The 15,540-nt window shown below is 39.3% G+C and overlaps 1 protein-coding gene across 1 annotated transcript in view; it reads right to left on the bottom strand.

Annotated features, from left to right (window-relative positions):
• The window catches only part of STMN2 (stathmin 2), a 58,251-nt gene extending 45,537 nt beyond the window's left edge, over positions 1 to 12,714 (bottom strand). The window contains exon 1 of the mRNA NM_001034622.3: positions 12,327 to 12,714. Within this exon, the coding sequence (NP_001029794.1) occupies positions 12,327 to 12,345 (19 nt within the window). The 5' untranslated portion in view covers positions 12,346 to 12,714. The remainder of the gene's footprint in view (positions 1 to 12,326) is intronic.
• Between the last annotated feature and the right edge of the window lie 2,826 nt (positions 12,715 to 15,540).

Genomic DNA, 15,540 nt, shown 5'->3' with positions numbered 1-15,540 from the left:
TGTGTTTTGGTTAGGCATTTGGAACCTTGTTTGACTTTTTAAGGGGAGAGAATGTTCTTTACATTTTCTTTACAGCTGAACTTTTCTACTCAGTGTAATATATTATGACCTCGTGAGTGTTTAAATTGTACTGATGCTTTCATATAAAGCTCCTCCTTTGTCATTATTTCTTGTTTATGAGAAAGTAGAAAGTATGAGAAAGTATATTTTATCATCTGCATTTTATGGCCTATAAATGTGAACAATATGGAGCATTTTTATATGTAGATGCTGGTCATCAACAGAATCTAATTTGTAAAAGGACTACACTACACTTGTAAATATAAACATGTTTCTATTAATATGCCTGCAATTATGTCATAAATATAATTTCAGGTTTATGTACCATATATTTATATGAATTAATGGATTGGAGGCAAATCAAAATAGTGATAATGCCCCTTTAAGTCAGTAGTCAATTATGCTCCCTTAAGTCTCGGTAACATCAGATGTCAGATGAATGCTAATCTTACTTATCTTAATTATTTAAATAGTAACATTCAATTAATATTTTACAGTGTTTTACTGATCAGTACTTGGAACACTACTGATTGAAAAGGTATTATTTTTACGGATGACTTGGAGAACAATACTAAACTGTACATTTCTGTATCCATTTCCCCACCAGAGTTATCTAAGGAGCATTCTGTTTTTACTGCTTGGCTTTAGTTATTTCTGTTGTGCTTATTTACTAATGGGTGGAGAGTAGGAAGGCTAAAATGGTCCAGGTAATAAATATCTGAAGTTATTCCTGAAAGAAAAGATGTAGCTGAAGGATGGGTGTTGAAAATGGAGGAGAGCAGGAGAGTTCCAGGTAGGGAGCAAATTGAAGAAACAGGAAAGAGAGATTATGAAATAGTCAAGTGATGTCAAATTTGGATAAAACTGATGGGCTAATAAGATTTTAAGAACAAGAGACTCTCTGTGTGTTTCTGAGTGTGGAATGTGATATAATTTCCCCCCAAACTGATAGGTTAATAACCTTTTTAAGAACAAGAGACTGCTCTCCAAGAAAATTCAGTGAAGACTTTTACATTTTAATGCTTCTGGAATCAGTTTTTATTTCTATTGAATATGATATTTTATGTTGATGAGCCTTACTAGGTAGGCAAGAGGGTTAGTTTTATTTATTTGAGGGAGGAGGAGATATGAAATACAACAAGGAAACATGAGATGAGAAATAAATTCAGAAGAAATGTATTGGATTGGCCAAAAAGTTTGCTCAGGTTTTCTCTAACATCTTATGGAAAAACCTGAATGAACTTTTTGGCCAACTCAATACTTTTGATTCTGGCATTTCCTGGAATGGATTTATCTTAGAGATATATGATATTGGCAGCTGTTTCTTAAATAGTGTTATCAGTTCTCCCTCTACCACAAGGAATTATTGAGTAATGATCATTTTCTAAATTCCAAGTAATTCTAGTAGATTTGTTATTACATGTAAAATTTACAAAGTAAACAAATTTAGTTGTTTAAATTAATATTTTTGTTTACTGTTTTCATCATCTATTGAAGGTGTCAGGGAAGGGGATTACTATTTGGATTGTGAAGTGAAAGTCACTTAGTCGTGTCCGATTCTTTGCAACCCCATGGACTGTAGCCTGCCAGGCTCCTGTCCATGGAATTCTCCAGGCAAGAATAATGGAGTGGGTAGCTGTTCCCTTCTCTAGGGGATCGAACCCAGGTCTCTCGCATTGCAGGCAGATTCTCTACTGTCTGAGCCACCAGGGAAGGCCGTGATGGATTTGGATTATGAAATGCTTAAAATTGAATTGTTTACTTAATCCTCTCAACAACCATGTGATTTTCTAAAAAATCAAAGTATAGTTGATTTCCAACACTGCAATAGTTTCGGGTGTACAGTATAGGGATTTAGTATTTTTTCATATTATACTCCATTACAGGTTATAGGATAATGGCTGTAATTCCTTGTTGCTTACCTATTTTATACATAGTAGTCTGTATCTGTTCATCCCAAACCCCTAATTTGTCCCTCCGCTCTCCCCTTTCTCCTTTGGTAACCATGAACTTGCCTTCTATGTCTGTGAGTTTGTTTCTGTTTTGCATGTATGCAAAAATAATATCATTTGTACTTTTTTTAGACTCCACATATAAGTGATACCACACAGTATTTGCCTTTTTCTGTCAACAACCATGTAATTTCGGTGGTATTATTTTTCCCTGAGATATATTGTGAGATATAATTGAGAAAATGGCAGTATAGAGATGATAATTCACTCAAGGATTATCAGATAGTGAGTAGATGGGGCAAGACTTAAAACTATGTCCATCTAACCCCCATATCCACTTCTGATTTACCAGAGTTGCCTTAACAGCCTTTGGGTGCATCTCTGTGCTTCCTAATCGATGGTCTTAGTGTATCATGTTCCGTCTTGTGATGATACTGCAGGGTGGTATAGTAAAATTGTTAAAATGGCAGATACTTCTATTTATAGTTATAAGCTATTATTACTGGTTATTATTATTTTTTTGTATGTTCAGGGTCCTGTTTTCTTCAAAAAACTAAATTCTCCACGGGTGCGGACCATGATTATTTATATTTTCACAACACCTTGCATAGGCTTCAGAATGGAATGGGTGCTTGAATCTATTTTAATTAATGCCATTAACCATTAATAACTTTAGACTGAAGGCAAACCCACTCAATGCCTGCCTTTCTTCACTTGTGCATATTTCATTACTGGACAGGAGAAAGTGCTAAGCTTTATTAGCTTACTTAATTATATATTATCATAACATATCTAATACAGGTGTAATATTTATGATATATATCATAGATATCATATCTAATCTAATTCTACCTAATCATATAATATTAAGATATACAATGTATATTAGATATCTACATCTTTTTATCAAAGTATAATTCACTTTAATATTATATTAATGTCAGGTAAACAACCTATTGATTCAATATTTTTACACATTATAAAATGATTCCCACAATAAGTTTAGTTACCATCTGTCATCATGTATAACACAAAGTTATTACAATATTATTGACTATATTACCTATGCTGTACATTATATCCTTGTGGCTTATTTTTTATAACTGAAAACTTGTACTTAATGTTTCTCACCTATTTTGCCCAATCCTGCACCCCCTCACCTATCTATGAATTTCTATTTTGTTTTGTAGATTTCATATATCAATAAAGTCATATACAGGCCTAATAAAGATGTGTATTTTTACTAGACCTGTGTTCTAATAAAGAAATATGTATATAAAGGTCTAATAAAGACATATACATATCTTTATTACACATATAAATATGTATAATAAAAATATATATTATATATACCATATATATGTTATATATACTATTACATATATAATGCAATGTGTTCTGGCTCTAGCTCTAAAACTTACCATATGTAAACTTGCTTAAGTAAGTTTTTTGAGCATTTTTAAACAGAGTAACATGTATACTATGATCATTTCATAGGGAGTATTTGAAAGTTAAAAAGGATGGAGCTTGTGAATATTTTCTGAAAACCACAAGGTCCCATGCTAATTCTTCTTTTGAACATTTTCAATCTCCTATGTTTATGTGCTTCTTTTTTAATTCTAAAAGGAAAAAGTAGGTCAGAAGTAGAATGAACAGATGATTTTTAAAGTGACAGGAGTCTTGGATCATGTAACCGGGACATCAAAAGGCTAGAATCGACTCGTGATATTTCATGTGTTTGAACAACTACAGTGAGAAGGATGCTAACTGACACTGCTCAGATAAAGCTAAGACTTAAGTAACAATAGACATTAGTGTGTTAGGAAAGAAAAGAAGCACGGAGTAGTAAAGACAAGTCTGAATGTTCTGAAGCAGGGTTCCAAGGCAGGCTGCATAGCCTCCCTCCAATTGCTTGACATGATTGGTGCTCCTCTCCGTTAGAGTCTAGAACTGTTAAGAAGTAACATCTTGATATGATATTCTCGTCTTCTTGTCTCAGTTCTGAAACAGCATTTTATAGATTGAACTTTATCATGTGAGTTAGGCTTCTATTTACTAGAAAGCCCAAACTGAAAGACTGTTATTAGGCTTACTGTAATCAGTTTTGTTCAGTGGAACAAAACTGGCTCCATTATGGTTGCTTTTAAAAGGGCGAAAAAAAAATCTTCCAAGATAGGGAGTAGAAGGAAAATCTAAACTTCAAAATATTTTCTTGTACAAGTATTTGTGGAACTATGTCTAGATGAATGTCATCAATTTCTTTTTATACTGATATAGACATATAACCAAGAGATTGACAGATTCATATCACTGAGGATTTATTGTTATACTAAGTACTTGTGCTAATGAATGATAAACAATCAGACACCTAAAGTACAATTATTCCAGAAGAATAACTGCTAAATAAGAGTTCTTATAGCCACCACTTTATAATTTAAAAAATCAATTCCAGAAAGCATTACATTTAATGTACTATACAAGAACTATAATTATCTATGTTTGGTCACAAAAACAAATTTTTGGAATCTTATAATTTTTCAAAGTATTAAATATTTTAATCTGGAGGTCAACAAAATTACAAATGAGAAAAACCTTAAAATTTTGGTTATGGTTTTATGGTAGAGTATGTGGCTTCTTTTCTTAAGTACAATTCCTCGAGAAGCTATATTTCCAGATGACTAGCAAAATGATTGCTGAGATGCATTAATTAACCTTTATATTCACATAAAAGTGTTTTGCAAGAACAAATGAACACAAATTGTTATCTTTAATCACCACTAATAAAAATGGGCTATATAAACACAGATTTTACTACTGCAAATGTCTCCTTGACAAATGACAGGACCTGATTCCTTTATTAAAAGATAATTTAAAATGTTTCACAGGTGATTCAGAACCTTCTCACAGATCAATCTTGCCTGCCTGCCTGCTTTTGAGACAATGTGATGGAGAAATCTTCAAGTAATGTCTAACGGTTATACTCAATGTGGGTACCACTGCTGTATCTCTTTTAGCCCTAGATATATTTTATAAAACAAAATATTAAAATTATACATCTAGGGCCTATGGAGACAGCTGAGAGTCCATTTGAAATATGTCAACTGGGATGATACTGATAAGATTTTTTTTTTCCAGAAAGAAAATCATTGTGTCCACATAAGAAGTCCCTGCTGTGCTCTCAGCTGAGCCTTCAGCAAGCCAGGTGGTGCCATGTATTACAGCCCCCAAGGTCTCATAGCTCTCTTTCTCCAAAAGCCTGAATCATGGCAATTACTGTAATAAGCCCCAGGTTAGCTATTATAGTGAGTCATTAATTTGAAGGTGTTTCATCTTCAAGGTGCATCTGTGCTCAGAAAGGATGAGCCCATTGGGCCTGTTAAACAAAATGGCAGTATCACTGGCTCAAACTCCACTGAGAAAACCTCTGACATGTAAGGTTACCCATTAAAGATGAAGATTCTGGAGCCAGGACACGTGGGTTCAAATTCTGGGTCTGAGGAACTATGTGACCTTGGGAAAGCCATTCCTCTTCTCTGGGCCTCAGTTTCCTCATCTATAATGGTACTGACTGTTGAGGAGGCCTGGATAATGAAATGTGTGAAGTGTTTAGTGTCTAGCATGTTATATATGCTATGTAAGGATGAAATCAATAAAGGAATTTCTTATAGACACTCTGAAATTTACTTCTGTGCCAGAAGAATGACTCTTGAAAACAACCAGCATCATAGGAAAACTATTGATTGAAGGACCAATCAGCAAGTTTTTTTGGCTCAGTCTTCAAGGACCACTAGTTTAGATTTTTTTGTTATGTCCTGATGAAGTACACATCCAGCTATCAAGACTGCTAGGATTAAATGTTCAAAAACATGTATTACTTTAATAATGCTGTCTTCTTCCTTTTGAAATGTACTAGGAGTTGCAAAAATGGAAAGTTTCCTAGCTTTTGAGAGACCCTGAAATGGACAGGAGGAACAAAAAAATGGATAACCTTGAGGCTTACTCTAATTTCACGGAGAAAAACAGTGTATTGTACTGTCTCTGGTCAGCTCTATTTTGGGACCATGTTTTTAATGCCCTATTTGGGAAATAGTAAATTTATAATTTGAGATATTTCATGCATAGTATCTTTTCTATGCATAGTATCAGGATAGCATTTCCAGAGATGTGGTAATGTTTGGATGGTCAGCAACCCACTGCATGGAAGGATTGACATAGGATATCTTTGATGATATTCCTTGACGGCACATTTCTTTACCTCTAGGTCACCTTTTTAGAAAGTCTGCATTGAATAACAGAAGTCCCTTATTAGTTTACATAAGCAGATAACACACACATAATTTGTTTTCAAATATCCATCCATACTCAGTAGATTATTAATAATTTGCTAATATGGTATCCAGGAAGAAATGCTCTTAGATAATTTGGTAAGTGATAAATGCAGGATGTATTGAGAGAAAATTTTAGTGCTGCTAGATCCTCCTTGTTAATTTCTTTAGTGTGTGGAATACTGGCAATGAATTAGTCAATGTGGTAAATGGGGTTACAGACTTTTGCACAACATTCCACAAGTAAAGGTTCTGAATTGAACTTTTTGTTCTGCATGTTGTTTTGCGAATGACAGGAACGAGCATTACTGTGATCCTTCTCAGCTGTACCACAGGTTACATTCTGTTCTCATACACACACAGGCACATACACATGCACAAATTCTTATTTCCACATTCTCCTGAAGGTCTTCTGCTGAGTCCTGCAATACGAATATATTTTAAAAGTCCATTTAAAAGAGAATGGATGGCACAGAACACATAACTCCCAGAGGAATAAAATCCCTAAGTGTATGAGATTGGAGGTGAAATATTTTGTAAAGATTGCCATAGCCTTGAAAATGTTAAGACATAATGTCAGAGCTTACTGTGGAAGGTACGTATATATTACAGTTTTATATTTCTTAAATCAATGTATTTGGTGGTTAGAATCAGCATCTTCTGGGAACTTGTTAGGAATGCAGCATATCTGGCTTCAACCAGACCTACAGTATTAAAATTTGCATTTTAATGAAAGTCGGGGGTAATTCACATGCATATTATATCTGGGGAACATAGTAATATGAACTGATTAAATATTTTACGGTTGGATTATAGTTACATGAAATATAAGAGAAAAAGAATTCCCTACCAATGCAAACATTTAAAAAATCCAATTTCGATAATCCTAAAAATTGGCTTATGCTTATCTGTTTCTTCTTATTTCATTAAAATTAACATCAATTTTCTACTAAACTAATAAAACTACTACAAGGGGATACTCAATAATTATTGAAAGCTGACAAAACATTAGATTTAAATATTCGAGCTGAAATCACACTGGATTTAATTTAAAAGAGATATCCTTTAAATGGAAAAAAGCTGAAAAAGTAGGAAACAGTAACAGCCAATTGGGGGGTGGGGGAGCCCTCTCAGTATCACATTGTATCTGTCTGCTTTAGCCACTAACTTGCAAGATCCCTGAAGGTGGAGAGTGGCATTCAGATGCGTCCACAACAATGAGCACATTTTAAATAAATGAATAAGTAAACAATGTTTTTGTTTAATTAATTTATTTAAACGTTGAAACATTCTGTACCTATATAATCTTGATATTACTACTGACCACTGTCTACTATGTATCCACTCCCCAAATAATATAAATGACATTACAATAACAATGTAATGATACCAGAAAAGTAAAATCATCAGAGAATTAACCAGGAGGTACACCTACTTCCTGAACTGAACACCTACTCTCAGATTGTTAAGATGGCTCATTTCATGTCTCCTTGAAAAAGTGCACAAACCCTTTTCATTCACTAGGTTAAGCATGACATTAACTTATCCAATAAGCAAGTGAATGCTTCAGGCAAAAGAAGTTATTATAATAAATAGCAAGTATTTGAAACAGGGCTTATTTGAAACAGGGCTTAAATAAGCAAGTAAAATTTGCTTAAAAAGGCAAATCTACTTTTTTGAGAACATGATTGCCCTCTAGTGGTGTGAAAAGTTAATGCAGGCACTAAGGTTTCACAGTTCGAAGAACCAGCAAAGAGCCTTGGTTCTGGAAACATCTGGGTCGCTGGCTAATTAAATTTTTTTTTTTCCGAAAATTTCTTGCGTTTTTTTTATACAAGGTCACAGATTGTGTGACAACAGAATAATGTGTATTTGTCTAAGACCACAGGGGAAACTAGAGTGAATTGGAGTTAAATATCAGCAGCCTGGGGTGACCACACCCAAAAAAGGTAGCCCTCGGCTCTGAGATCAGCTTCCTCCAGCCTATGTGAGCAATGAGCTGGTGGCCTATGTGAGCAATGAGCTGGTGGGAGTGGGGCTGGGGTGGGGTGGATATATAGTTGGCTGGAATAAAAAACAGAGTTATTGATAAATCAGGCATTTTCTTAAAAATGGTTTGGCTTTATCAATGACAAAAATCCTCATTATGCAATTGATTTATCTTCCATTTCATTTTTAATTTTACAAATTTAGCTTAAAAATTCTGCTTGATAGCTACAACTAGATAATCACAGAATTGAGTAATTATTTTGATCCTAAATTACAGGGAGGAAGACTATTTCATTGCATGAACCGGCTTTATGACACTGGGAGAGGACATTTCTTGAATCTGAGGAAAATGTAACCTCTTGCAGCATTTCACCACTGAGAACCAATTATTTGATGGAAGACACAATGTGTCAAATGCTTATTCCGTGTTCTATCCATTAATAATGAAAAAATAGGAAAGTAAGCAAATGCATTTTGAATGTAACTATACAACTCGGCTAAAAATGTTAATGATTAAGGGCAGAGACAATTCCTCTGACAATAAAAACACTCCTTTTCTCCTTAGAATAATTTAGTACAAATCTGTAAGTCACACCACAAAGGCATGATTAATTTTAATTAACTTTAATTTAAAAGTTGTAGATTTTAATATGACAAACCATCCAATCTTAATCACCACTGAAAAAATTATTTTCTTTCAGGTAAGACAACCACCAGCAAATGTATTAATTTATATCATTAAAACAGTTACTTGCCTTTGGCTACACTGGGTCAGTAATGCTTACTGTAGGCTCAGCTTACTCACCTGGTATGAACTATACATATAAGATTAAATGATAAGCTACTGCTATTTCTCTTTCCATCTTATCCTGAAATTTTGACCAAATCCTCCTCTTTCGACTTCTAGTTATTTATATATCCATTTAGACGGTGTCCACTTCATTAGAGACGATAACAGAGAGTATTATACGCATCTAGTACAATCATGCTGAATACAATAATTGTTTAATGAATCAGGAGAAAGCATCCGCCCTGGTGATTAATTGATTATGCGTTGCAACTGGAATGATTTCAAAATCCATTATTTTAATAATGCAGAGGTTGTACTTCTTTTCCTGATTTGCTTACTCATGGCAGAAAGGGCCCTTGCATTTATCATATTTGGGGTGGAATTTTTATTAATGGAACGATGGCTACTGTTTCACGACCCACATTTCTGTGCAAAATTGAGTTTCGAAAATAAAAAAGAAACAATTAAAATTTTGTGCATAAAGTACGTTGATATGTTTATAGATATGGCCTATGGAATACAAGTGCTAAGATCATAATATTTCAATTATATATATATATGCATATTGCAGCCACAAACAATTCTCTGCGGAGAATATTCCAGCAATCTTTGGCACACAAGCCCTGCCCTTAGCAAGCACCTTCACTTATGAACATACAAAATCCCTACAACAACCAAACATATACTTGTTTTATAAAGTATAATTAAAGAAGAAATGCATTCTTTTCTGGGAGAGGGGAGTTGGGAATAGAAGGAAGAAAAGCTAGCGCAGCAAGGGTTAATCCTCATTGAAATGCGATCATTCAAACCGTTTGAACAAATATGGCACCTGAGTCATCAAACAATAATAATTTGAAATAACAGCAGTAATACTGATGATGGTGATGAGTTTGCAGAAGTCCTCCTGCAGCAGAAACCTCTCGGTGGGGGTGCAGAGCGCAGAGCCAGATCGCCCCCATCCCCCATTCTCAGACACTTTCCCGACTTGAGGGTGAACCACGACTGTGGGGAGTTGGGGTAGTTCAGGACACTGCGTAGAAACCGGTCTCCTGGGTTGCACCCGCGGGGGGCGAGCGCCCAGCTCCGGGGAGGGGCGCGCAGGGCGCGGCGCGGGGCTCTGCAGGGCTGGCTGCGATCCACGCGCCTGCTCGCCAAGTGCGCCCCCATCCGGCCAGCCGCTGTCGGGTCTGCGCCCCAGCTGGGAAGGGTGGGGCCGAGCCCTCGCTCGAGGAGCGAGGGTCTCTCGCACCAAGACCACCCAAGGGGTCTCCACCTGAACAGGGCGTGAGTCGTGTGCTTCGGCTGGGGGAAGCAATCCCAGGCTCCCAGGACTGTGGGAGGGCAAGAGAAGCGCCCCTCGCACTCCTGGGAAGGGGTCACCTCTGCGGCCCGGCGGCCGGCAGGGGTGGGGCCGCGCCTTTGTGTGGCCGGGCAGGGCTCGGGCCGGCCTCTCTGCAGAGCCACTCGGTGGGCTGGGAGCGGCTCCGAGCCCGTATTTGAGCAACGTCCGGGGTCTGGGCACATCGAGGGGCGTCCTGTCTGTTCTAGACCGCGGGGCTGGAAAAGAGGGCACTAGGACTGCAGATCGCTCTAGGGCCCCCCTCCCCAGCCCCCTTCCCTTTGCCCAAGAATCTGAGCCGGAGGTCTCCCCGGCTCCGCCTGGGAGGGTGGGGCAGGGCGGAGTGGTCCAGAGCAAACCTCTTTCGCCACTTTTCCCTTCTACGCATCCCGCTCCGGGGGAGGGGTGCTTCCAGCCGCCGCCCGAGCTCCAGCCCCTCCCTGCCTGTCCCCGGGGGCCGCCGAGGGGCCCTGGAGGCGCAAGACCCAGGGGTTGGGGTTGGAGGCCTTGGATCCGGAACCTCGTTTGGTATCTGTCTCTTGATACCGGCTGAGCCTATGAAAATTGCGGATATTTGGCACTGTTTGACCTACAAAACTGTTATATCACTTGGCTCAGTTAAAGACCTTGACCTCTTTTGTATCTGAATTATTATGTGTACTCATATCTAGCTTCCAAAAGCTTTTCCCCGCACCGATCAAATGAGTGAAGGAAGAATTTATCGCGTTTAAGTCTAATCACCCTAGGTGATGTGGTTTTGAAAAGAAAAATGTTTAACCCACTTTTCTCCTCTTCTCTCTATAGACAGAACAATGAGGCCAGGGTGGGGAAGGCGGGGGTAATGGTCAGGTCTCACTTGGAAGCCGAGGCTGGGAGTCTGGAGCGCGAGGCGCGGGGCGTGGCGTCGCTGTCTACCCAGGGCCGGGCTCCAGGCTTCGCGCTGCGCTCCGCACCCGTGCCCCCCTTTACGCGGGAGATGCTGCACCGGGTGGGGGGGCGGTGGGGGGAGGGCGCCGGCGCGGCTCGCACAGGGTGGGGCAGTCCGCATTGTGTGCCCCGCGCTGCAGGTGCCTTCCACCCGCCCCCCCACCCCGGGACGGGTCGTCTTCACACAAAGAAACCCCACCCCAGCGCCTGCGAAACCGCTGTCCCTCCCTAACCGCGCGCTTCCCCGCCCCTGCAGCTGCCCACCCGCGCCCTCTGTGCCCTCCCGACTTCCTTTCTCCATCCCCTCCCTCTCCCTAAAACAAAGGAGTGTAGGTCTCCCTGCAACCCCGCCCCGCGCCCTTGCCTCCCCACACCGCGCCCCAGGACTAGCGGTTTTTGCCACCAGACAATACCATAAAATTTGCCCGGTTCTTCACCCGCCTCTCCTCGTCTCCACCCATCTTCCGAACAGCCTAGATGGGACCACTTTGACTTTACATTTTTCTTTTTCCTTTCTCCCATCCTCTTTCCTCTTCCCTATTTTCCTACTTTCTTAATCTTTAACTAGAGAAGAAATAAAGGACGTTACAAAGCACTTTCCAAAATGTCCCTTAAACCCATTTGAGGCATATAGTTAAGGTAACCCCCTCCCCCCATGGCTAAGCCTTAATTTTAAATATGGAAACAATAAATTGGCTCCCCATGGGACGGCAACTTACCTGCTTCCACCTTAAAAAAAAAAAAATCCTTAGCTTTAGATTTTCAAAGATCCCCTCTTTGCCCTCCCTCATACCCCGGAGCTGCCTCCATCCTTCCCGATTCCTATGTTACCAATAATGTCTTTTCTTCTAGAAAATATCTCCGAATGCCTACCAAGCTCTAAGAGAAAAGGTAAGAGGTGGGCTTCAGGTGGAGCCGAGAAAGAACGAGGCGCGATGCCTTACCCATTGCTGTTTTAGCCATTGTAGGGATGTGCAGATGCTGAGCGGTGGCGAAGGCGGAGGGTCCGACTACAGCAGCGCAGAGAGCGAGAGAGAAGACTGAATAAGGCACTGAGTCTGCAGAGTGGGACCGTGCGAGAGAAAGAGCAAGAGGCAGGAGCCCATGAATAATTATCACTCAGAAGCTCAAGCAGATTGGCTCCCAAGGTCCCCTGACATGACTCCCGCAGAGTCAGAATCTCCAAGCATTAAATATTGATCGGCCAATGGTGCTGGAGTACAAAGTACCAGAATGCAGTTTGAAATGGAAATCAGTCCTTCCCAGGCAGCTCCCCCCGTTTTGGGGGCCTGATAGTACAGTCCAAGTAGAGTGGAGCCTTAGCCCAGAATCCTTCTAGGAGCTAAGAACTGGGCTGTACCTACCTAGGAGCCAGGAGGCTTGACTTGATTCACACTTGTTTCATTGCACAAATAGACGTAGGAAAAAGGAAAGGGTTTCAGAGGCCTGAGAAGTCTTCACAACCTGCTGACTGTTGGAAACGTCTATTTAAACGTTGTTTTTACTTGTTCGTGTTTTCTCTTTCACCTTTGGCCATATCTTTGGTAGATTCTAGTCTCTCAGGGTGACCCCATGTCTGGCTGTGGTGACAACTAAAAGCAGAAAGGCACGATTGTCATTTGTCTCCTAGCACAGCTGAACTTAAATGTCTCTGGACTCCTGGGGATCTCTCAGCAGAGCAAGATCTGCTGCTTTCTACTTTTGGCACACAAGGAAGGGGCTGCTGGGTTGCTAGGGAATAGGGACAAGTAGTTATCGTCTCTCTGGGGACTTTGGGAAGATGAGTTAACCTCCTGTCCAACGGGTAACAGGGCAGACCCAGATTGACTGGCTGACTTGAGCATTGGAGGAGCCACAGGTGGGTGGATGCTATGGTGCCCTGGAGATATAGGATTACACCGATTGAAACCTCAGTGACCTTTCCAGGGCTCTAAGGACAACCCTTTACACTGAAAGCTTAGTGGAGTTGAAAAATGTGATCTGGAGCAAGATTTTTGGCCTGAGATCCAGAGTCACTGTTGATACAGGGCAGAGAAAAGTGGGTCCATGTTTCAGGCTGCGCAGTATGAGGACCTCTGAGATCGGTTGCAGAAAGTGATTTTTCATTATAAGCCAGCTGTTCATTAATTCCTTCCTACTCACTAAATGAATGCCATTCATTAATTCATTCTTTCTCACTTGACTCCCATGAATATTTATTGAGCATTTACTATGTACCAAGCTCTAAGGACACAGCAGTGAGCAAGATTTTAGGACTTGTTCACATGGACCTCATGGACTTTTTTTTTTATTTATTTATTTAAGTATATTTGAATTGCAATATTGGGCTTATTACTGTTGTGCAACAAAGAAACTCAGTTATATATGTATATATATATATATATATATACAGTTATATATGTACACACACACACACATATATATACATTCTTTTTCATATGATTTCCATTATGGTTTATCACAGCATATTGAATATAGTTCCCTGTGCTATATAGCAGGACCTTGTTGTTTATCCACCTTATATACACCATTTTGCATCTGCTAATCCAAAGCGCCCTCTCCTACCCTCTCCCACCCATCTCCCCATCAGCAACCACCAGTCTTATTCTTTATGTCCCTGATTTTGTTTCTGTTTCATAGACAGTTTCGTTGGATTCCTATCATGGTTTTTACTTTGTTTTTCTGACTGACTTCACTTAGGATGATAATCTCTCATTGCATCATGGAGTTTTTAATTACGGTTAATTTAACTCTTCTGTGACTTCACTGAAACTTCCTTAAACCTAAGTCCATCCAGAGTCTGTGGTTTTGACATTTGAAAAATAGACAAATAATCTCTAATCCTGTTGTATTTTAAAGCTAAAAGATTAGTGTGTTGTTGAAATCAGATACATGTACAAAACTTTGGCAAGTTTTTAATTTTATAGAAATGGTTAGAATTTTTCTCATAAGCTATCTTATGAGATAAGTTTTTAGCAGCTTTCTGTCAAACCGCCTTTCAATTTCTTTCTAGCCTCATGAATAATATGCAGTTTTGAATGCATAACACCATTTGAAATGAACAGGGTACTCTCCTTGGTGCTGAAATAAATATCTTCCTTTCCTATTGTAAGACATTTTTAACTCAATGGATATCTTGCTGAATGATAGAAAGCTACAGGAGCACGTGCAGTTCTGACCTGCTGAATCATAAGAAAAATAAAAGATAGAGTTGAGATCAATAAAATCATTTCTTGAACAGGAAGATTAGAAGTTATTTTTCCTATCATTGTACAGGTCTGTGACTATGACACAGCAAGAGAGCAATATGGAAGTTGGCAGTGTCTGGAAATAAATAACCTTTTTCTCCTTCTTTATAGTCATCTCCCATTTTAAATGTGAGAGCTAATTCCTTCTCAGTGAAGTAGCTACTAGTCATGAGATAAGGGATTACAGTAGGTCTGTGTGATTAATATCTTTAAAGTGTTCCTCTTCTTCCCACCACACCCTTTCCCCTTAGAATGTGTGTCATCTCTACCCATTATTAGCGTCCTTGGAGAAAAGGTCCCTAAGTCATGGTGTTAATGCCTTTAACAACCACCACTGGCAGCTGAACAAGATCTATTGCACTTTTGATCACTATCAATAACACAAAATAAAACACACATTTTACGGTCTAATCTCTCAATCTCTGGTGAACTTTACCTACTGATGGATAGGAATGTGAGATGGAGGTCAGTATACACAGGGACAAGTATCAAATGTGTAAATCTTTTCTATTTCTGACTTTCCAGATGCTACCTAGCATCTACTTACCTAGTTACCTAGCTACCTACTTAACCTAAAGTTATGCATTATTTTCAAATAATGTCAAGCAGGGGAGGTAGTAGGTTAATATGACTTAGTATAGAATATGGGCTTCCCAGGTGGCACTAGTGGTAAAGAATCTACCTGCTAATGCAGGAGACGTGCTTTAGATCCCTGGGTTGGGAAGATCCCCTGGAGAAGGAAATGGCAACTACTCCAGTATTCTTGCCTAGAGAATCCTATGGACAGAGGAGCCTGGAAGACTATAATCCATAGGGTTGAAAAGAGTCGGACACAACTGAAGTGACTTGGCACTGTACAGCACACAGCACTGTGGAATATAAAGATAGGAGACCATCATCAACTGGCTAA

The sequence above is a fragment of the Bos taurus genome, chromosome 14 (genome assembly GCF_002263795.3).
Source record: "Bos taurus isolate L1 Dominette 01449 registration number 42190680 breed Hereford chromosome 14, ARS-UCD2.0, whole genome shotgun sequence".
NCBI classification, from domain to species: Eukaryota; Metazoa; Chordata; class Mammalia; order Artiodactyla; family Bovidae; genus Bos; species Bos taurus.
The sequence above is the reverse complement of the archived record's forward strand: the minus strand, read 5'-3'. Positions and strand labels throughout refer to the sequence as shown.